The 24,015-nt window shown below is 42.3% G+C and overlaps 1 protein-coding gene across 1 annotated transcript in view; it reads left to right on the plus strand.

The window, feature by feature from the left end:
• The window catches only part of RASGRF2 (Ras protein specific guanine nucleotide releasing factor 2), a 150,909-nt gene that overhangs the window by 101,751 nt on the left and 25,143 nt on the right, over window positions 1-24,015 (plus strand). Inside the window, exons 16-19 of the mRNA XM_015428113.1 lie at window positions 5,281-5,406; window positions 6,710-6,799; window positions 16,706-16,812; window positions 22,223-22,335. Of these exons, the coding sequence (XP_015283599.1) occupies window positions 5,281-5,406; window positions 6,710-6,799; window positions 16,706-16,812; window positions 22,223-22,335 (436 nt within the window). The remainder of the gene's footprint in view (window positions 1-5,280; window positions 5,407-6,709; window positions 6,800-16,705; window positions 16,813-22,222; window positions 22,336-24,015) is intronic.

Below are 24,015 nucleotides of genomic sequence, written 5' to 3' on the forward strand. Positions count from 1 at the left end.
CGAATTGCTAAACAGAAATGAGAAAACAGCATATGGACATATAAAAGGACATTTAAATGCCGGTCAATGATGGCCCATTGTTGCATTGCCATGCAACATGGGAAGGGAAATTAAAAAAAAAAATCATGCGCATGCTGAAGGGGGGATTTGCAGGCAGGCAGGAAGGAGGGGGGGAGAGAAGCAGGAGAGCATTGAAGAGGTGTTGATAGGCGGGAATGGGAGTGAAGGGGAGGGAAAGAAGCAAAGGGGCGTTAAAGGGGTGGAGAGGGGACAGCAGCGAATCACAAGTTCCCCACTGAAATGCCGCAACTTCAACACCGCAGCAAAAAAAAAAAAAGAACCTGAAAATAGCGGAGACGGAAAATCCGGGGGGAAATGCCATTGGATTCGGGTCAATTGCATACCCGGACTAATATGTGGGGAACTGATCAATTTCCGTGGATATTATCGGGGGGTGACACCGGAGCAAGTGATTGTGCGGAATCAGCCCAAATGTTAGTATGTATCACTATGCATCATATGTTTATTGGTCTTTTGCTGCTTGTCTCTCTTTCTTATAGTGGTATTTACTATAGAGCATTCACTAGTAATACAATATTTGACAGTGACATCATATGTGGATAGTTTTATAAGCAGAATCATCTCTAACTGATGCTGGAAATTTTATTTTGAATGGAAATGTAAAGTTAAAATATACATGGATCACAGATGTTACAGCTGTATAAAAGCTGTGTCCCCAAACTCAGACTGATAATTCTCGCTTTATTATCCCAGCAGGAACATTTCTTTTTCAAGCTATAAATCCTGCTGTATTACTAGCCTTTTAATATTAAGACAGTTTTGTGACTATAATTGCTTAGTACTGATTTTCCTGTCTTGTGTCTGAATCCTGTAATTTAGTGCATTCTAATATTCTGAATAGATGCAGGATCATGGAACTGGACCTCAAAATTTTGGCTGACTACTACTGTAAATGGTGGCTTATCCCAAGTCCAGGAAAAACATAATGTTCCTGTTTCTGTCTCAAAAACAATCTTGCCAAATGTGAACTGAATGTCCACCTTAATGGCACCCGACTTACACACAACCATACACCTAAGTACCTTGGCATTACCCTGGACAGGACCTTGAACTATAAACACCATCATACCAGTGTAGCAGCAAAAAGACACACACAAAACAACATTCTCCAAAAATTATGTGGTACAACTTGGGGTGCGTCTACTACTTAGATGCTCAGCTTTGGGGTTGGTGTATAGTACTGCGGAATATGTGTGGCTCAACAGCCCCTATGTCCACAAACTTGATGTCCAACCCAATACAGCAATGAGAACCATCAGCAGATGTATTAAACCCACTCTGACCTATTGGCTACCCATGTTGTGCCATGGTGGCGCAGGCAGTATAACGCCTGCATTAACATCAACTCGAGCACCTGTTCGAGTCCCACCGTGGTCGAGGTGAGCTCTCGACCCTTAAGTCCTAGCTCCCGCCCACCCAGCGGTTTGAAAGCCAAGTAACTACCTATCGGCGAGTAGATAAATGGGTACCCACCCTTAGTAGGGTGGGGGGCACCCTCCTCCTCCCATGGAGGTGTGTGTGGAGTGGCGGCGGCGGCAACGGCGACGGCGAGAACGGCGGCTACAGCGGAGCAGCAGCGGCAGACGATTGGAAGAGGAGGCGGTGTAACGCTGAAGGTGGCAAGCGGCGGCAGCAGAGCCAGAAGGGGACTGATCCCTGGTGGCCAGCAGCGGAAGAGCAGGGCAGCTGTCATCGACGGAGGATGGAGGCGCAATGACGTCATCCGGAGGCGCACGGAGCCGGAAGGACACAGTCGGGCTGAGGACAACGTCGCCGGTGATCCATCCATCCACCTGTCTGCCTAAGCACTCGGACATCTCACAGCCGAAAGAAGAAGCCGAGCCGGGAAAAGTGGCCGTAGTTAGGGTTGATATAGGTGACTAGCACCCAAGAATTGTAAACCGCCCAGAGACCCCTACGGGGGTTAGGGCGGTATATCAAGTCGAATGATAAATAAATAAATAAAAATGTCGCTCCCCCACATCTCCAAAGACAAGATGCTGTTCTTTGTGATATAGAAAGATAATTGAAAACAGAGAATTGCCCATCCACAAAGACATGGCTGACATGGGCCTATCCAGACTAAGATCCTGACATCCAGCAATAAGATCTGCACAAATCCTGCCATCACAAAATCTCGATCTAGGGAATTAATGGTTGCGAACATGGATACAATCAGTTCCACCCGATATCCATAACATGATAAACACCAATGAGAGGCCCACAGGATTTGACTTACCACATAAAGTGTGGAAGACAGCTAACAGAATACAGACAGGCTTTGGCAGCTGTGCAGACCTGTTGTTTAAATGGGGCAAAATATTAGGACCTGAATTAGATTATTTATTTATTTATTTATTTAGATTTGTACCCCACCCTCCCCGCCATAGCAGGCTCAGGGCGGTTCACATGATAAAAGCACAATAACAATAAATATAAACATCTAAAAATAATCCTTCGAACAGTTCACAGACAATTCATTAAAACCACGGCTATTTTTGGGCAGGAACGCACAGGAATGGAGTTCCGGCTGGCTCCCAAGTTGGCCCCGCCCAGCAGGAACTCATTAGCATAATAGGCCACACCCAACAGCAGAAACTCATTAGGATTGGCTACATTAGGGGTGTGTGGCCTAACATGCAAAGAAGTTCCTGCTACAAAAAAAGCCCGTTTGACAATAAACAAAGTAAACAGAATAAGAAGCAAAAGGTAGGTGTGGCTGGATGACCACACTTCTGGTAACATGGGGTGTGGTCTAATATGCTAATGAGTTGTGCTGTTAGGGTGTGGCCTAATATTCTAATGAGTTTATGCTATTGGGTGTGGCCTATTATGCTAATGAGTTCCTGCTGGGCTTTTTCTACAAAAAAGCCCTGATTAAAACCATTTACAACATATTAAAGTGCTAGCAGATTGTGGTGTAGCCTGCAAAACTATTTTCCATTTGTCACAGGAATGTGAACACCATTCTTTCCAAGATGATGTGATGGAGCTCTTTGAACTCTCCCCAGCTGCAGTTGAGTGGATTGAAAATTCAGATATTAATCTTTAGGGGGATTCCCCAGCCAGTCTGCATACCTGTTGTATAAACTTGGTTTATTATTATTATTATTATTATTATATGCTTCCTGTGTGTAATAAATAATAAATACCTAATCATGTAACTTTTGTCTCCACTATTGACAGATCAGTCTCTGTTCTTCTAAAACTGTGTCTTCGGGTGCCTTATTCACAGCCTATGCTATCATTGGTACCTGTCAAGAACACTAATTTATTTATTTACTTAGCATATTCATTTCTGTGTGCCCCTGCATCAGTAGCATAATCTTAACTAATTATTTACCACACTTCCCAAAGTGCTAACTCCTTCATTTATTTACTTACTTATTTACGTTATTTATAATCTTTGACATCTTGTAACATAAAAAGGTGGTGTTAAAAGAAATAATGTTCACCTAGAGTTGTCCAGTTGCAGAATTAATTGCAAGTAGCCAAAATTCAAGGGGGTACACGGTGTCATATGGACCTCAGCTAAATTACCATTTTCAACGATGAGCAATGCTTTGCGTAAATTACTGTATTTTGTTCAGAGCTACTGAACAATACTGTAGAGAATGTGGACAATCTAACCACTGTTCAGAATATTGCAAAAATAACAGAGCAACTGTATTTGGACAATAACATAGAAAAGATGTTCTTCCACTATTTGATTTTGGAGTCAGCCCCGCTGAATAATCTGTCGAAGCTGCTGGCATGAAATAATATAGGCTTAGATCCTAAAGAGTATTTCTGCAGGCAGAGGGACACACGTTTACAGAATGCAGCTTTCTTGTCTTCCCCCTCCTGTGGTAGCCTGAAGTGTCCCCCCAAATTCTGTTCCTGGGGACCCTCAGGAACAGGATTTCAGAGAGCATTTCAGGCTGCCACAGGAGGTGAGAAAGTGTTCTAGGATCAAATATTTCTCTACCTGCAGAGATACTTCATGGCATCTAAGCCACAGTTGTGTACTGTATTTATAATTCGTATTACATGTTATGTTTATTTTTCCATTAAGTTTAAAACTCCTTTATTTTTGCAAAGCAGATGTTGCATTCAGTTCTTTAAAAATTCACCCGCTTTTGTATAAAACCTGGAATGAGAGACAAGGAAGCCTTTGGATTCAGAGTGAAGCAAAATATAGGATAATCTCTAAGAGATGTCTGTAATGTCATATTGGTGGAATCTCCCTTATAAATAAAAGCCGAATGGTGGTGGCACTTCTCTAGAACATTCCACACGCTCCAAAATCAGTTCGCTCTCTGACCTGTCATTCAGAGGGTCTCCCTATCCACTGGCTGCTTTACCTGAGTCCTGCCTTCAACATTCTAAACATTTTGCTGTTCCTCTCCCCCCCCATAGCCAGTCAGAACACAGAGGTTACTTGCATATGCAGCCTCATTGGCCTCTGCCTTGGAACACAGAGGTCGTTTGCATATGCAACTTGATTGGCTTTTGCCTCTAACATTCTAAACAGTTTTGCTGTTCTGAGGTAAAATGTCTCCAATCTCCAGGTGAGGGCTGGAGATCACTCAGAATTACAACTGCTTTCCAGATGGCAGAGATCAGTTCCCCTGGAGAAAATGGTGGGCTCTGTATCCTTATATGCTGCTGAGGTGGCCCCCATATGACAGCCAATGTGACGTAGCAGTCAGGGCTTCAGAGCACGGGAGAGGCTGCAGGTGTGTGGGGGGTGGAAAGCTGAAGAGTGAGGGGGAAATAAAGGTAGGTTGATGATTGGCTGGGAAAGAGATAGGGTTACCAACTCCAGGTGGGAAATTTCTGGAGATATGAGGGATGGAGCCTGGAGAGGGTGAGGTTTCAGGAGGCGTGGGACCTCACTCCACCCTCCAAACCAACTATTCCTTTCTGGGGAACCATTGTTGCCAATCTCCAGGTGAGGGCCGGTGATCACTCAAAATTACAACTGTTCTTTAGGTAGCAGAGATCAGTTCCTCTGGAGAAAATGGTGGACTCAGTGTCATTATACCCTGCTGAGGTCACCACAGCAAATTGACACTGAGTGTCCAAGGCCAGGGCACCCGCCCAGAGCCTCTTTCTAGAGGACATTGTATTGATTTCCATAACGGGCCATTTTCCTAGTAAGTTATAAGATCCTTTGCCATCTTGGTATTAAAATGTACCTTCACATTTTTAAAGCAGCGGTTCTAGAGTCTGTGTCAGTGGACCGCACAATACCAGAAAGTGCCTCAACTGTGGATACACCTGAACTTTCGCCATGTAGATCTCCTTCAACTCCACGACATCTACGTTATCGACCACCAGGAGGTAAGATAGAATCTTTGGCTTTAAAACAGTGTAAATGGAATGGCTTTGAGAAACAATAGCAGGTGTTAAGCTTGTGTAACAGTGCTGGATTGTAGACTAAATACTGAATCCTATTTTTTAGTCTTCTTATCTCATTAAAGTATTAAACTTCCAAATAATTTGTTTAGTATATATTTCTGAACTAGAAAATGAAAGCAGAATGTGAGTTATACCATTCTAAATGATTAGCATATGAGCAATGAGAGAATAAAAGACATATTGGTGTTAAGGATGTGATGAAATGCTCTGTAATATTTTGAACAAGATATACATTTGTTCAAGAAAAATATTGACTCAAGTCTTATTCCTGACTGATTTCAATTAAGCAAACTAGAGGAACATATGTGCATTATGTATAATGATAAGATGTATGACAACTGATCATTATTAATGGGAAATTACTATGTATGTTTCTACAAGTATGGCAATGAAAATGTACAGATGGTATCCTAATTACTCATTACAGGATGTGAATAAATTGTTTAACTAGAAGCTGAAATGCTTTTGGTAGATCTCCAGCATATCTGTCCTATCACCAGATGTCTAAAGAATGCAATGTTATAACAACATGTATCTCAACCCTGTGGGTTGTATCCTGCGGCTCACTTCTTCTACATGCAGAGACTTCCACCAGAACTTAAGTGCATCCAACAAGAAACACAAATAATTTCTTGCTTCCTCTTCTCTTTGCACCTCTGTAACATCCACAGTGAATTTTTCACATATCTCTCTGTTATCAGATATGTGATAGCTTCCATTAGTAACTGTTGGAAGTGTAAACAGTCCACGTGGTACATTACAAAGAAGCACACACTTTTTGTTCCCTTTGAGGGCCAAACTACTCATGTCATTGGAGACCTGTCAATGAACCCCTTGACATGCAGTTTAACTACAGAAAGCAGGGGCTTTACGTGGATTAGGGCCATACTGTTTCCCTGCCTTTCTTTAAATGTAAACATTAAAAACATTTTACGTGTGCTGCTTTTCCACATGATTATGGTACTGCCATCGTCAAGGAAAGTGATCCTGAAAATGCATTCATGACCTTTCTGCTCCTGGAAAGGATAACAAACTTCCTCCTGAAGAACATTGTTGTGATTAAAAATAAAAATCAGATCATTTCTCCTTCTTTCATCACAACATGTTCTGCTTTTTTCAGCAAGAGACTACTGGCATAGTTTTAATGTGTTTTCTTGATTTTACATGCATACAGAGGGACAATCAAGCAAACTGTTCTTGTTGGTTTTTATTTTTTTCTTTGCAGTACAGACCACTGACAACAGTCATTGTTCTGTTTCCCCTGCTTCTGCTTTTGCCATTGCTACAGCTGCAGCTGGCCATGGAAGTCCACCAGGTGAGCCTTCTAGTGCAAGAGAAATCAGATCATTGTTCCTTCTTTGTGTTTTAGCAAATAAACTATGTATCAAACAAACAGGCCAAAAGCATATGTTTAACATATGTAATAGTAATAGTAATATACTTTGTTGTCATTGTACATAGTACAACGAAATTAAGATGCAATCATTTCGGTGATCTACAACAATATTCATATACACTCACACAACCATTCACAACTATCTCATAACTCCCTTATAAGGTTCACATAGCAACTTAAAACCACTAATGTCACCCAAATTCCAATTTCATACAGCATTTAAGGCAGTAATAACTCTCAAATAAAAACTATTTTTAATCTGTTTGTAACATCAGCAGTTAGACACTTTACTTAGGCCTTTAGTAAGAAGATGCTGTAGCGTCCACTACAGCCAAAACATTATTTTAGCTGAATAAGTAAAATTTAGTGCTATATCACATTGCTTTGGCAAAACTGGGCAATCTTGTTCCTTTTTCCATTCATTTCTGAGATTTTGCCTATCATACTCTTAATCAACATCAAATATTTATAAACAAATATTGTAGATTTCCTTTACTGCATTTATTTAATGAAAGTTTGCAGTAGTAAAGAAAATTGTGAAATACTTAGTGCTGCAAGGTACCAACAGATACTGAAGTTGTAAATATTGCCATTCAACAGAGGTTGACAGATTTTATCTAGACCTTAGCTGAGAAAAACTAACAAAAACTCATCATGTTGCAGCCTTCTTTAAAAAAAGATTTCATTCCAGTTTTCAAATCTGGATTGGCCCAATGTAAAATGGGGTCAAATTGATATTGTCATGAAATTAGATGCCATAATTCTCCTACAGAAATTGCAGGAGGAACAGAATCTAATTTTGCATGAATAGACCCTAATGCATTCCATTGATTAAATAAATCTAAGCACAGACACAATTTTATGGGGGTTTTGATAAGTGGCAATATTTTTAAATTATACAGTCATTTTTCTTACTCAAAGTACCTAAAGTATTACACAAGGATAACCAGTCTGTGCTTGTACACTTAGAGTCCCATTATGCCCATTATGCCATATTGCAGATTTTCAGAGCAGCAAGCCTTTAATCTTAACTTCAGATTCTGTGCCTTCCTTACGCACCATTTTCCCCCCTCAAGTGTATTTATTCTGCAGCGACAGTTTTAAAAACGCAGTTTTCTACATCGGGGTGGAACATCACTTCTGATGTGTGGGGGGTGATGTCCAAAGGTTTTGTTTTTTTTTAAATTACACAATTGCCCTATCATAGCTGCGCAGTAGCACCTAACAAATGCCTTCCATTTAAATATTTGTGGTTCAGGTTTTGTGCATGCATTTAGGATTAGTTCACTGAATGAAAGGGAACAGAAAGGAGCACAAGCAAGGGGGGGGTGCGAAACCGATTTTCCATATTGCCAAGCACTAAGGAATTCTCTACTGTGTTATCAGCCACTGTGAAAAATCTCATAATATGGGGGAACGTGTTGAGTGTACAGATTGCACAGTAGAACCCACTGACACTGTCATTACAAGCTGTGATCATTGACAACATCTGTGTGTGTGTGTGTGCACCTGTGCAGTCAGCTGCAACTCCACCACATTTTGCACAGGACTAGAGTTTGTATGGGGGAGGAGTCCTCTGGCAGAAACTCTGGACAGCTTTTTTAGTCTTGTGCCACTAAATTGGAAAAAAGGGGGCTATTTTCACCAAAGCCCTGATGCAGCTGCATAGTAACGCTAATTTCCTGCCCTTCCTTGCAAATCTGCATGGTTTTTTTCTTTGTGATTCTCTAATTTGATCCTGCACACTGGTCGTGATCTTGGCAGTTTTTTAAAGCCTGTCCTGTATGGATTGCTCTCTGTCCTCCAAATGGATTGATCCTAAGTGATTCTTATATTGGGCAGTTTTCAGAAGGTCCATGTGGCTCAGCCAGCATTTTAATGTTAGTCTTCTGGAGACTGCCAAAATGGTTCCCCCCCAACTTTGTTCACTAAAGCATTAAATGGAAAAACATTTTCAAAGCTTTAAGCTTCCCATCCCAGTTTCTCTCTCTCTCTCTTTACATCTCATATCAATTTCATTCTGCACTGATGATTCCCCCCCTCCTTATTTTGTTTGTTTGTAGCACTGAATATTTTTTTTTTGCACTGGGGATGTTGCCATTTGCATCCTCTCTGATCCCCCTTTCAAGTCAATACCAGCAGGGAACTAAGCTTCACACAGCTCCTTTTAAACTGCCCCCCTCCCGGTTGTTTTAATTTTTCTATTCAGCGATCCAAGACTATCAATGGTCTCCTAATGCTAGGCTCATGCTGCTTGTCAAAAAAATTAAAAATTTTAAAACGGGAAAATGGAGCTTGTACACCAATGAAAGGGAAGGATGGCGGAAAGTGCAGAGTGGGTGGAACAATCTCAGTGTGGGCAGAGAGTGACCTTCGTGGGACAGCAACAGGGTGAGGGGGAAATCCAAGGGGATCTGTGTTCTTTTGAATTACCTTCGGCTTGGAAGCAAAACAAGGGGGAAATCGGCACAGAAGCACTCTCAGAAAACTGGGGAAACAGGGACCAGAAAGTGAACTGAGCGCTGAAGGGAGGAAAATCAATTCAGAACAACAAGGAAAACCTGACGGACATGCACAGTGAAAGGGGGGGGACACCAATGCACAATAGGCCTAATAAAAACAAGACAAAGGTAGGGAGAAGGATATTTTAAAATTCTCATTCAGTAGCACTACCCTCTCCACAAAGCAGGCCAGGATTCAAACTAGATCTCTGTAGAGCAAAAGCAAAGATAGTGAAACCAGTACTTGTTGAGCCAAACCAAGAATTGTATAACTATTTGTACCATGAATCCTGGTTTCACAAATTGTAGTTGGGGTTACTGTAGTAACCATGGGTTACTGATCATTCCCATATCTCCCACCCCCAGTAGTCCTTTCCGACCCCATAAAAAGTTTATTCCTGAAGTTGTGGAATCTGTGTGATCTAACAGCTGAGTGAATCAGGAGGCTGCGAGGTCGGGTGGGGGGAGGAAGGCAAAATCACCCTCTCTTCTCTTTTCTGTCAGCAGAGCTTTGGAAAAGATCCATGACTATCAGAGCGTTCTGCTGATGGATTGCTAATCCAACCACATAGTTCCATGTTATGTCTGAGCTATTATATTGTATTTTACAAACTTAAATTTTCTCCAGTGTAACAATTCATAATTTACTTGGTGCTCCACAAAACATCTCTTTAAGGCTTTCCATTCATATAAATGAAACACAGGTCTAATTAAGTGAGGCAAAATAATTAAATATCTATATTTAGCAAAATAAAATTTCATATGTTATTTTCTAAGTGTCTTTCAGTTTGTTTCATGACCAGCAATGGCTGATTAGAAATAATATCATTACCCTGTTCTCTGGTGTCATCATATTTCTGTTGTTTTGCTTTTTTTGGCATAAGCACTATAATTGCAGCAACTACATGACAAATGTTTGCACAAAAAAACACAAAAGTATCCTTCAAATAGAATCTAGTGGGTACATTGAAGATTTTCTTGATAGGCAACGCGATTTAACGTGTTGTTGCCAAGTGAATCCAGAATGTTAACTTTCTGAGAATGTGAGATGACGCTACATAATACAGATTGTTTTGCAATACATTCAACAAATGAGATGGTTTAATCCTTAGACATTTATTGCATGTTTTGCCTTTGTATATTTTGAGGTCATATCACCACACGTTACCATTGCAAAGAGGAGAGAAGGTATATCTATTTTACATTAAGTATAGGTTTTGAGTTTTGTTTTGGATGATATAATAGCATACACACTACACAGCAAAGTGATGGATCTCTATTGTTAACCACAGTATTGTAAATTCCCTGTGAGGTTCACATGGTTCCTTCTCTATTGGCATTTTGACATTACAATAAAAAATTATATCCTTTCTCCCTTGATTTTTTTCTGCTTTTTTCTCTTTTAAATCTGTTCTAGTGAATCTTAGCCAGTAAACTAAATTGTAATAAAGTAAATAAATATGATCGATTTTATATTCCATATCTATATTGCTGTTTTACAATCTTTCTGCTGCCACCTTTTTTGCTTCTTTTTAAAATTGAAGAATATTAGCTGGAAGAATTTTTCTGGAAGAATAGGAGCAACTTCTGAAGTTACATCAGTGCTGTCTAGGAATGGGCACAAACCGCAAAAACGTGGTTCAGTTCGTGGTTCATGGCCAAACCACGAACTGAACCACAAACCAAACCAGTTTGCTCTTTGACTAACCAATTCAGTGGGCCCAGCAAACTTCATTTGGGGCTTTCAGAAAGTTGCAAAAACAGCTGAATGGCAGGAGCTCTCCCAGCTTCTTAGCTGTTTTGGGCCTTCTTGTGCAGTCCCTTTAAAGTTTAAAGGGTCTGAACAAGAAAGCCAGGGAACGGGGAACAGCCTGTCTGGGGTTGGGTGCCACTTCAACTAGTGAAGCCCCTGTCCATCACCTGGAGATCCAGGAGAGTCTGGGTGCTGACCAACCCTCTCCCTGTCACCTGAGGATCCCCCCCCCCATCTATTGGGAACTCGTCCTGGAGGCTAGTGATAGAGGAGGCTGGCAGTGTAGACGGGGTGGCCAGCTGAGTCAGTCATTGGAGGAGATGGCCACAGTAAGCCATGCAGCGACAGCAGGGCTGTGGCCATGGACCATGGTGGTAGTACAACAGCCAGGTCCACCTCAGGAGCCCGGATCAGGGGCAGGGGAGGTGGCACCAGCAGGGAAGGAGGCCGCTCCAGCCTGGGGACCATATGGGTTGTGTGTCCCCTCTGGCTAGCCTGCTTCGTGCTAGGCCTGGCTTTGCCTGACTTAAATATATTTAACTCTGGGACAAAAAGGCTTTGTTAACAAGGTGAAAAAGAGGATGTATTATGGGACTTTAGTAAGAGGTGGTGAGCTCCCATGCCTATCTCCAATATTATACATAGTATTACAAAAATCATCTAGAGGCAGAGGCCCAGAACTGCTTCTGCTCTGATCGATTTTTCTCCTCTTTCTCATAATGACTGATTTAAAACAGCTCAATGTGTTGGAAATGTACCATGGTGTGCCCTAAGGCAGGGATAGGGCACCACACACTGCATTACCATACTTGGTTTAAAAGGAATAATGAAGATGTGTTGTAGTACCACAGCAAGTGGTATTGTCAAGTCTTGTATTAAACTAGATGTTACAATTAAGAAGGGGAAGCAGACATGGAACATCACTAGCTCTGAGTATGCTGATAGTTTGGAACAGTGGTTAGATGAGGCAAGGGAGAACTATGTATGTCACTCACAGTTCCTTGTAGGATAAAAATGTGATTGATAGAACTGCCTGTCTTTATCAAGAGGAGTTTCCCAGCTTTGTGTTTTATTTATTTGTTTTTCTTCATTTATATTCCTCCATTTTCCCCAGTGGGGACCCAATGTGGCTTACATTGTTCTCCTCTATTTTTCCTCACAACAACCCTGTGAGTAGGCTAGGTTGAGAGCATGTGACTTGCCCAAGGTCACTCAGAAAGCTTCTGTGCCATACTGGTAACTGAAACCTGGGTCTCTCAGATCCTAGTCTGACATGCTGTACACTACATGACCACTGCACCATACTGACTTTTTCATACAGGTTCCGGTATTCAGATCTTGCTTCTGTTACTGGGAATGAGAGAGATATGGGAGAGCCACCCCAATTGGTAGAAACCAATACTTACAAATAATCCTTGGTTTGCACACTTACTTATAGAAATAACCTGATGGAAGTCTCACTGTCCATCAGCAGATAGTATACTGGTAGGCTTTCCAGATTCAGTGTTTTTAGCGTTTTTATTCCTTCAAAGGTTGTGCTGTATAGACACTTCTCAGGTGTATGTTGTCCTAACTTGCAGTACTTTGGCCAAAGCTGCATGGTGAAACTCATTCTTTTGTACAGCTATCAAAGATGTAGGCATTAAATAGTGGGTTTAACACGGCAGAGGTGAAGGCAGAGTGATTTCAACAAGCAGCAGTTTATTGCATCTCAACAGGAATGCTTTACATGGGGCAACTGCCCTAACTATATACACCTAAGCCACTCCCAGCCCTCATGTGATTGGTGAGTTCAAATGGCCTCCAGGCTCCAGATTGGCTGCCTTCCCCCAGGGGCCAATCCACAGGCAGGCTCCAGGATCCTGCCTGCCTTTGTTCTGGGGCTTCAAGCTCTAACTAGGTTGCCTGCCAGACAAGTCCAGGCCTGCCTCCTTATGTTGGCTATTGCACCAGCAGCAGTTAAGCCTGAGTTGAAGATTGCACATGTCCAGACATAACAGTAGGAACTGCCTCCAATTTAGAATCCGGTACATCTATCTAATCTGTGTTTTTTTGTAAGAATGAAGTGCTTCTACCTACCATGCATTATGGTCTCGGAATTTCCTCTCTAATGGCTTTTCATGTGACATTATATTTATCATGTTTTACCTTTTTGTATGACATTTATGTATTTATCATATTTTACCCAGATTATCTTTTCTTGACTGTCTGAGGTGCCAATAATAGGCAAAGGATCAATTGATTTCATTCTATGTATGAATTTTTACACCCATAAAAAGTATTCTTTTTTCCTCCTTTCAATATTCACGAACTCTGCAATGAATTTGAATAGGCTTCTATTTTTGTTCCTAAATCAAGAGCAGTTTTGAATTTAACGGAACTGTTGCTTAGCAATTCTGTCAACGGACTGGGTATATGCTCTCCTTCAAACTAAGGCAAGCCTCTCACCATGCAGCAAATGTTAAACAGGAACCTTGTTTTTAAATTGCTAATTATTGATAAAATGGACCTCCCCTTGTTAATAATGGATTGGATCTAGAGAACCATGAGTAGAACAGAGCTTGTGTAAAGGGTCTTTGATGATGAGGAGAAAAGATTGGATTTATACCCTGCCCTTCGCTATCCAAAGGAGTCTCAGAGCGGCTTACAATCTCCTTCCCTTCCCCTCCCCACAACAGACACCCTGTAAGGTAGGCGGGGCTTAAAGAGCTCTGACAGAACTGACCTTGAGAGAACAGCTCTGACAAAACTATGGCTTGCCCAAGGTCATCCAGCAGCTGCAAGTGGAGGAGTGGGGAATCCAACCCAGTTCTCCCAGATTAGATTCCATGCACTTAACCACTGCAGCAAACTGGCTTTTAAGCACTACACCAGACTTTGCCTGCTGTATCCCCTGAGAAACCAGTTCTAAGGAATTGCACCAATGTTCAGAAGGAGATTTTCATTCTTAATCTGGTGTGAGAGGGTTTGTATAAATGTGTGCTGGATTGCAACTGTGGTCATTTTAGGTGAGGGGGTGAGAGGATTGGGGTAATACTATACCTATCTAGACATGCATGGGTCCATTACTGGAAAGGGAGGGGACCCAAACTGTGGGGTTTGGGGGTGCATCTCTACTGTAGGCTGCTGCAGAGTGACACATGGTCAAGGCCATGTGCTTTAGTGGATATAGACATGGGAAAACAATGCAGGCCAATGGGAGGACTTGAGGGACTTGTCTCAGGTGAAGATAAAAGAGTACCTGGACCAATTAGGGGTCTAAGGGGGTGTGACACCAGGAGGAGTAAAACCTAGGTGTGACCAAATGAAGTCCCAGAGGGGCAGAGTCTGGATTTACAATAGTGTTGATGAGAGTAACAAGGTGCTGGATGGTTCAGCTGGGAGTGTCCATTGTGGAACAACAGGGTGGTCTGGCTTTTCCCTGGTGCCAGACAATGGAGGTGAGGCTGCTTAATGTGTGGCAGGATGAACCTGAATGGCTGACCATTCACTGGACATGAAGAGTTAATGTTTACCTTGATAGGTCTGGCAGAGGTATCAGAATGCAGATATTTGAGACAAATATATGGAAACAGGAATGAGAGGATTATTCAGAAGGTATTTCCTGATATACAAGTGAAACAGGAGTTGGGGGCTGGAACCATGCAACATACTTCATTCATGACAATAGCAAAGTCCAGAGGCTTTTTGTCCCTCCCAGCCTATATATTTGGCAGACAAAAGGCATTTGGTATGCCTGAGGCAAGGGCAGAGACTTGCTTATTTTAGTCCTTATGGAATGAGCTGACAGGAGAGAAGAGTGGGGGGGGGGTCGCCTGCATGGAGGATGTTCTGACAGTGCAGCTTGAAATGAGGTTCTCTTAGACTCCCAGCAAAAGCCACTGTCTAAGCCAAGCCTGGCTTCATGAAGACACTGCTTTAGGAGGTTCAGAGGTTGTCTTGGGATGTCTCCCTCTGTGGAAATACCACCCTGGTTTCAGGGCCCAAGAGGCCAGTTACAGATGCTAAAATGTTCACTTATGCTAGTCTGAAAAAGCGACAGAAAACCAGGGGTCGTTTCGTAGAAAAAGAGCTAGGGGGACTCATTAGCATAACTCATTAGCATATGCCATACCTCCTGACATCACCGGAAGTATGTCATGAGGCCACACCCCCTGAATGCGCTCGCCCGCTTCGGGAGAGGGGATCAAAGTGTAATACAAGCCTCCTCCGAGACTTGATCACACCAATCTCAACTCTCTCTTGGGTCTTGATGCCTGCCAGTCATTCCCCCTGCCTGGGGGAAGCCGCGTTGGACCAAAATACAGTCCAAACTGCTGTAAGGAACACCTGTCCATCTTGAGCACTTACAGGGTGCGTCAAATCGCCATTTTACCCCGACCGGAAGGAGGGGGCGGGGCTTCGCCGTGTGCCCCTCCCCTCCGAATCTCACCCGGGGGAACTGCGATCCCCCACGATCCCCCCGAAATGACCCCTGCAGAAAACTATTTCATTGAGCACCCCACATATCTTAATGGTACTATAAGACACTCACATATTAGTGGTAGGATACTTGGGAACAAAACAAAGAGCATAAGGCCTCAGTCAGGCAAAGTTAATTTTGATATATGGATATATTGAAATGTCTTAACTGTATTAGTTTACATGTCGTTGAAATAGGGTTGAATGTATTACTGTTTATGCTTCTTGGATTTTATGTATATGTGACTTATCTTTAAATAAAAAACGTAGAAAATAAAAAAACACACTCTCTCTCTATTTTGCAGGCTCCAACTGTACTATCATGAGTTATAAGAACAGATTGCTAGAGGTGGTATCTGGCTTTTCTAACAGCATGCAATGAAAATGAACTCACTGCAGTTTTCTACCACTACAACATCCATAGCTCCCTCTGCTATCAGAAGGCAGAAGAGACTCTCTTTAAATGCCTTCTACAAGCTGTGATTCTGCTGCTGCGGCAGCAGCATAACTCAGCGAGTGAGACTCTTTAAATGCCTTCTCCAAGCTGTGCCACCGCCACAATTCAGCAAGTGATCTCAGAAGGCATATAAAGAGACCGCAGTCTCTTTAAATGCCTTCCCCACTCCATTGAAAGTAATGGAAGATGGGGACATCTTCTTTGGGGGCCCATAGAATTGGATCCCCTAGTGCAGTCTTTTTTAAAACTTGGGGGGGGGATTTGAGAGAGGAACCAGCAGCTATGCTGCAAATTTAGTGCATCTATCTCAAAAAACCAGCTCCCCGAGAGCCCCAAATTGATTCTCCATTATACCCGATGTGTCCCATATTCTTGACACTCCTGTACTGAACAGGGTGGATTATTTTTGATGGTGGGAAGGAGCAGATCCCATCTAATGGAATGGTTGTTCAAAAATGGATTGGTAAGAAAACTGAATAAATTGTGAGCCTTCTGGAGACAGTAACCCATATTTCTTTGTTGTATCATTGTTGAAAAGCTTGTGTGGGTCACCTGAACCTATAGAACTTGCTATACCTTGAGAATTTCCTTTGGTCCTTGGACCTTTTTCTTCAGTACACTTATTTAACCATGATTATCTGTTTAATTGCTAGGATTTAATAACAATGAACGAACATGTGATAAAGAGTTCATAATACGTCGAGCAGCCACCAATCGTGTTCTGAATGTCCTTCGCCACTGGGTCTCAAAACATTCTCAGGTATTTTTATATTACAATTTTCCATAAATTTTTCTAATGCGGAAGAGATGTGTTTCTTTTGCATTGTTTTGCACAGTAAATGTTTCCCTTAGTAGTACTATGTGATGATTAGGTCCATATACTAGATTTTAATCCTCTGCAATATGAACAGTAGAATTTTTACAAGGCTGCATTATTAACATTCTCTTTGATGCCGCTGCTGTGCGACTCTAAGAGAAAAAAGATTGCTTAATTGTCATGATTAAACTAATAAGAAAAGTATGTACACTTCTTCCTAAGAAGTAGATGTGGGGATATGGAGAACCAGGACTGTTTAGTCTAGGTTTCCCGAATAGATCTGAGGAATAGTAAAATTTATCGTAATAACCATACTTTTTCGCTTTGCAATCTTTTACCTGTAAATAGGGCTTGAACTGTCTCATCCATTTCCCCTAAAGAATGGCAGTATATCAAGTTTATATTCATCTCAAGCAATTCAAATATTACTTTACCCTATATGAAAATTAATGTTGGCACATGACTATTCTCTTTACAAAAGAGAATAATGTTTAAATTACTACATGAAGGAGCTCAGTTACATGGAACATTACCACCATATTGTTGTATCTCACTGACTGTAATTAGATTTGGCGAAAATAAATTGTATTTATTTAGTAGATTTTTAATGTACTCTTCCATGAAGGAGCACAGGGTGGTATATATAGTTTTCCCATTCTCACAACAATCTTATGAGGTAGGCTAGGTTGAAGTAGAGTGACTGTCCCAAGTGAGCTTCATGGCAGAGTGGGGATTTGAACCCGGATCATCTAGATTCCATTCTGACATTTTAACCACAGCACTACACTAGCTATCATGACTGGACTAATGCCTATATTGGGTCCATCTGGTACACTGCTATGATGAAGTGGCCTCTCTCTTAGGTAAGTAAGATTTGAACTGTGTTTGTTTGTTTTCTTGTGAGGTAGGTATCTTGTGAAGACAAGTAATGTTTTTTCAGTTATTAAAATCTATACCATAATTTATACTCGTGTACCTTAATGTGATAAACCTTTACTCAAAAAATACGTCCTTTGTTCAGTAGGGTTTAATTCCAGGTGAACATGCGTTGGGTTGCAGCCATCAAGGTTCATGTTTGAATGAATGTATGAAAGGCATTGGGGGGGGGATGGGGGAGAAGACCATTAAGTACTTATTTATTTATTTCATTTCTACCCCATCTTTCTCCCCAATGGGGACCTGAAACAGCTTACATTATCATCACAACAACCCTGTGAGGTAGGTTAGACTGAAGGAGTGTGGCGTTTCGAGGCTCCTGGCCAAATTGCGCATGTGCGCACATGCGCAGCCGGCTGCCTCGCTCTCCGTCCCGTGGCTTCTCCCCCGGCATCTGATCGTGCTGGGGAGCAACTGCGCGGCAGCTCAGGGGATCTGTCTGATCCCACCACTGCATGTCTATTTTGCTGCGGCTCAGAAAAGCCACGCTTTGGCCGTGCTCCCCCCCCTCCGCGTGACCGGGACCTCAGAGTGGCTTACAATCACTTATCCTTCCCCTCCCTACAACAGACACCCTGTGAGGTAGGTGGGGCTGAGAGAGCTCTTCTGAGAACTGCTCATGAGAGAACAGCTCTGAAAGAGGTTGTAACTGACCCAAGGTCACACCAGCAGCTGCATGTGGAGGAGTGGGGAATCAAACCTGGTTCTCCCAGATTAGAGTCCATGCTTCTAACTACTACAATGAACTGACTCTCATGAAAAGAAAACCTTGTCAATAAATGTGAAAACTAACTATAAATTGCATATAAATATAATTCCACTGCAAGGAAAGTGAAAGGTGTTTTTCTCCTGCTGCATAGCAACAATCTTTTTGCTTGTAAGCTGTAAACAGCCCTCTTAACATTCATTTGCTACATGCCTGATATTTCTGTGGTTTAGAATGTTGCCACATGAGAAATGTAGAGCTTGTCAAAGCATCACTGGGAAAACATATTGTTATTCCATTACTCTGGTATCAAAAGAGCTCATTCCTCAATGATAAAAGTGTGTGTCTTTTCCCCAAAACAGGATATTATATTTAAATTTATTGCCTTTACTTTGTACAGTACATGAAGTCAACAAATTTTATATAGGGAGCCAGTGTGGTATAGCGGTTAAGAGCAACAGACTCTAATCTGGAGAACTGGATTTGATCCCGCACTCCTCCACATGAAACCAACTGGGTGACCTTGGGTTAGTCACAGCTCTTTCAAAGTTCTCTCAGCCCAAAAAATGTCTAGCTCGCCATGCATAACACTAACCCTTCCATTAAAATTAAATTTGAGTCCAGTGGCACTTTTAAGACTAACAAATTTTTATCCTGGGTATCTGAAGAAGTGTCCGTGCACACTGGACTCAAACTTTATTTTGCTGCTTCAGACACACCCGAATCTCCCTCCCATTCAGTAAGGAGTCTTTTTCCAAGGGAGGAAGCCTCCTCACTTAGCAGAAATTAGTCTTTCGATCCAGATAGTGATACATAATAAAACAAGTATTTATACAGTGGCTTAAGCATTCAAAGCAGCCCAAATAGCCCAGTTTGGCCCAAATAGTCAGTTTGGGAGCTAAATGGGGTCAGCCGTCATCAGTACTTGTATGGGAGTCCACTAAGGAAGCCTGGGGTTCTTCCTTGGAGGAAGGCAGTGGCAAACCATCGTTGCTCTTCTCTTGCCTTAAACACCCCATTGCTGAGTTTGATTCCCCACTCTTCCACTTGCACCTGGCTGGATGACCTTGGGCAAGCCATAATTCTGGCACAGCTGTTCTTGAAAAAGAGCAGTTTCTGTCAGAGTTCTCTCAGCCCCTCCTACCTGACAGGGTGTCTGTTGTGGGGAGGGGGAGGGAGAGGAGTTTGAAAGCCGCTCTGAGACACCTTTGGGTAAGTGAAGGGCGGGGTATAAATCCAACCTCCTCCTCCTCCTCCTCTTCTTCTTCTTCTTCTTCTTCTTCTTCTTCTTCTTCTTCTTCTTCTTCTTCTTCTTCTTCTTCTTCTTCTTCTTCTTCTTCGTTCAGACTGGTGATGGTGTAAAGTGCCATCAAGTCACAACCCACTTACAGTGATCCCGTAGGGTTTTCAAGTCAAGAGATGTTCAGAGTTGGTTTGCTGTTGCCTGCCTCTGAGTAGCAATCCTGGACTTCCTTTGGGGTCTCCCATCCAAATGCTAACCAGCTTCTGAGATCTGACAAGATGGGGCTCGTCTGGGCCATCCAGGTCAGAGAGGTGTTCAAAGCGCTTCCCGTTATTATCTCAAATCTCAATCATGGGAAACCATTGTCTGTAGATAGGCAACAGTTTGTACTCTTGGTACGTTGTAGATCTTTTACCAACAGGTTTGGCACAAAGCACTGCCAAGAGCAGATTTATTTATTAAGCTGAAAAAGTCACTAGAAGCCAGAATTAAAATGTGTTGAATTAAGTGTCATAGTATATGTATCTCAACTGTACATTCAAAATAAATGTACAAGAGTTTCAAGAACTTTGCAAATGACTATTGTTTCAGTTTCTATGGCAACAGATGCTGAATTGTTGCCCACATGATAGCAAACAAATCACTATAAAAAGGAACTGCTGCATGTATACTGGATAGATGAAGCTTTCTAGTTTAAATTCTTTATCCAAACATCTGTGCTGAGCTGAAATGCAAATCTACAAAAGATATTTTGTATGTGCCTTTATTTTAACCCTTTCCTTCTCTGCTACCACATTTAACCATTAGCAATATTCCTATTTCCTCTAAACTAGAAAAAGATAAACAAATAAAACAAACAAAATCTTAAACAAGTTGAAGTTACAAACAAAACATCTGATTTATGCTCAAGTGATTTGAGAGTGTGATAATATTATGTTTAAGCAAATCAAATTCCTTGGGCACACAATTACAGAAAGTTTTAAGAAAAATTACTGTGTATAGAACTAGAAAGGATTCCTTAGCGTGCTACATGAAAATTCAGTGTTGCTAGATGATGGCATATATTTCAGTGATCTAAATGTATATAAATATCTTAATACAAACATAATGTCTATAATTCTAGACTGCCTTACTTGGAAGCCAGTTCCACTAATATCAGCATAAGTTTTCTATATAAAATATTTTGAATTATGTCTTAAAGGCACAGGCTGACTGACACAATCATTAAGCTGAAGTTATCAAAACTTTGAGTTCCAAGACGTAAGCCCCATTGAAGGGACATGAGTAGGGTTCTGGGTCAATCTTCTTAGGATTGCTGCTTTATTCACTAGCTTTAGCTGTGCTGAACTAAGTCTGCTGAATGATTCTTATTGTATCAGATAGATTGTGATGCATACAACACCTTGAAAAATAATTTGAAAACAGATTGAGACAAGTAATATGTCACCATTCAGATAGCATTGTTTGTAAGACTAGCTCAGCATTTCAAAATAACTGAAAATGAATTTGAAATGCTGTGTTTAAAAATGGTAGAATGAATTGTCCCTAATTAGCATACCCATTCTGTTGGAATCAGTGGAATTTAGCTCCTGCAGAAGGCATATTTGTGATGTGTACGCTTAAAATATATTGTGTGTACCTAAAAATATAAAAAATGAATTGTATTATACAGTGCCCCCATCAGGAAGCTGGGCATAACTGCAATTATTTATTCATTACATGCATAGAGGTCGAGTTAAGTTTGCTGCTGCGTAATGTGAGAAACTGACTGTACAATCTTAAGTGGGATTACATTATAAAGTTTAGTCTCCAATATCATCCTAAATTCTTATGTCAAATAACAAGTCTTTGACATATTTGTTAGTATCAAAGTATAAGCAGCAAAGTGCTGGTTATACTCCTCACTACAGTTTCTGCTTGTTGTTCCTTCCTACAGAGTAGTATGATGGTTTGTTCACAAGCCATCTTATTGGCTGCCCCAACACTATGGAATGGCCAGCTAAAAGAAGCAGCACACTTTATTGACAGATTTCAGGAAACTCTGTAAGGTGGTGCCATTTTGCTGATTTGGGGTCAGTTGGTTTTTGAGTTGGACTTCAGTTGGTCTTTCTTTTTAATTGACTGGTCTTGTGCATTAGAACAAAGTTTGAGTCCAACAAAGTTTAAGTCTTGGTATGAGCTTTTGTGTGCATGCACACTTCCCAGAATTAAATTCTGTTGGTCTTAAAAGGTGCCACTGGACTCACACTTTGTTCTATTGCTTCAGACCAACATGGCTACTCACCTGAATCTGATCTTGTGCATGGATATTAGATTTATTTTTATGATAGAATTCCGTAATGTTGATGATACTATTTTATTGTTGTGTTAAGTGGGATATAAATATTCAAACAACCCAAAACAACTCCTGGTGCAGAGAATAATAATATAAGTAAATTTCTTCATTCAGGATCCTTTTTCTTTTGTAGGATTTTGAGCTAAATAATGAACTGAAAATGAATGTTCTAAATCTGCTAGAAGAAGTTTTGAGAGACCCTGACCTTTTGCCACAAGAAAGAAAGGCAACAGCAAACATACTGAGGTAAAGAGACTAGAATTAATTAGTTAATACTATGAAGAACAAAGAAAATAGCCTTCTCTCAATCATTGCCTCTACCTACTCCCAATGTCTTGGACGCCTACCTCGAAGCAAGGGATCATAAGATTATATACACATATTTTGTATCTCATCTTCATTCAGAACCATTATGCTCTTCCTACCATCGAATTCTGATGACAGACAGGGAGCACAATCCTGAGGGCCACTGTGGTTCTAGTGGTCAGTTCCCTAAGGAAAACCACACAGGCCAGGAACCAGGCAAAATGGTCCTGCAGCAGAGGTGTGTAGGCTGCAGTGCCACTGGATCTGCAGCAAGTGCTGGGAATGTCGCAAGGGCATGATGGTATGGCTGTGATAAGTAGGGGAAACTAGCAGCAGCCATGGGGATCTGGTAGGGTTGCCAAATTATTCTTAACCTCGCGGCGGGGGGCTCCTGTTCGGCGTCCTCAGCTCTATGTTTTCCCCTCAAATGGCTGTGGCCCCACCCCCAGCGTGCCCGGCGTCATCACGTCACATCCAGCTGACGTGCACGCCGGGGTGGGGTTTCCCTCGGGGCCCAATTCTGCAACGGCGGAAATCAAGCCTCCAAAGCGGGGGGAAATCCGCCCCCCGGGGGGATTTGGCAGCCATGGGAAGCTGGCCATAGGGACACATGAGGAAAGGAGGGGGAGGGGTGGGTCCATACAGTGCACAGCCACACCTGCAACCCCAACCTTAATGGCACAGGCCTCAACCAAACAGAATGGAGGCAGTGACAAAGGGAGTGAAGGAGGACCCTACCACTCTGCACACTGTCACCCAAAGCATGCCAGCACCCCTGGGCTTGGCATCATGTATTGTCCCAGGAACATGGGGCACCCAGTGGTCACTGACAGGGTACCTCCCAGCTACATGGACATGTTGGAGAGTGTGGCCCCAGGGTCCGCTGCTCCCTCAGATCCATGACCAGATCTGCAGTCAATGAGCTGTCATGCAGACCAGCCTCCTCGCCAACACTGGCACCCATCTGCTGGGCACCAGCCATTCTGGAGAGTGAGTTGCCAGCAGAGAGAAAGGCAAGATTGAGCAGGCAGCATTGGGGGATGCTGGGCCCTCTGCAGGACCCCCAGGAGTGCCCTGTAGCCACCACCACTATGGGTAGGATCACTGCATGCAGCAAGGCCGCAGAATTGGGCCTGGTCATAGGGGATGCTCTGAGCCATGAGGGCATGCACATGCCTCTGAGCCTGCCCGAAGGTATCATTTCTGTTGCTTCAGGACAGACAGCTCCTTCTACCACAGTGTAGCCCAGGGCATAGACCTGCTCTGCCACCATGCACCAGAAGACACGACAGTAAGTGGCAGCATAAGGTGTCAAGGGCCATGCTGGCATGCTGCACCACCAGCCCATGCAAGAGTGCTATCTCTGCCTTTGTCCAGTCAAACTGACAGTAGCATTGCTGCCCCCTGACAGTAGCAAACTGACAGTAGCATTGCTGGACCATGCCAGCATGCCTCAGGAGAATGTGAGGGCAGACCCAGGCGCCATGGGAACCTTCAGACTGTGGATTGCATACTTTGGTGTAGTGGTTAAGTGCGCGGACTCTAATCTGGGAGAACCGGGTTTGATTCCCCACTCCTCCACTTGCACCTGCTGATGTGACCTTGGGTCAGTCACAAGCT

The sequence above is a fragment of the Gekko japonicus genome, unplaced genomic scaffold (genome assembly GCF_001447785.1).
Source record: "Gekko japonicus isolate JY-2015 unplaced genomic scaffold, Gekko_japonicus_V1.1 scaffold1275, whole genome shotgun sequence".
In the NCBI taxonomy this organism is placed as follows: Eukaryota; Metazoa; Chordata; class Lepidosauria; order Squamata; family Gekkonidae; genus Gekko; species Gekko japonicus.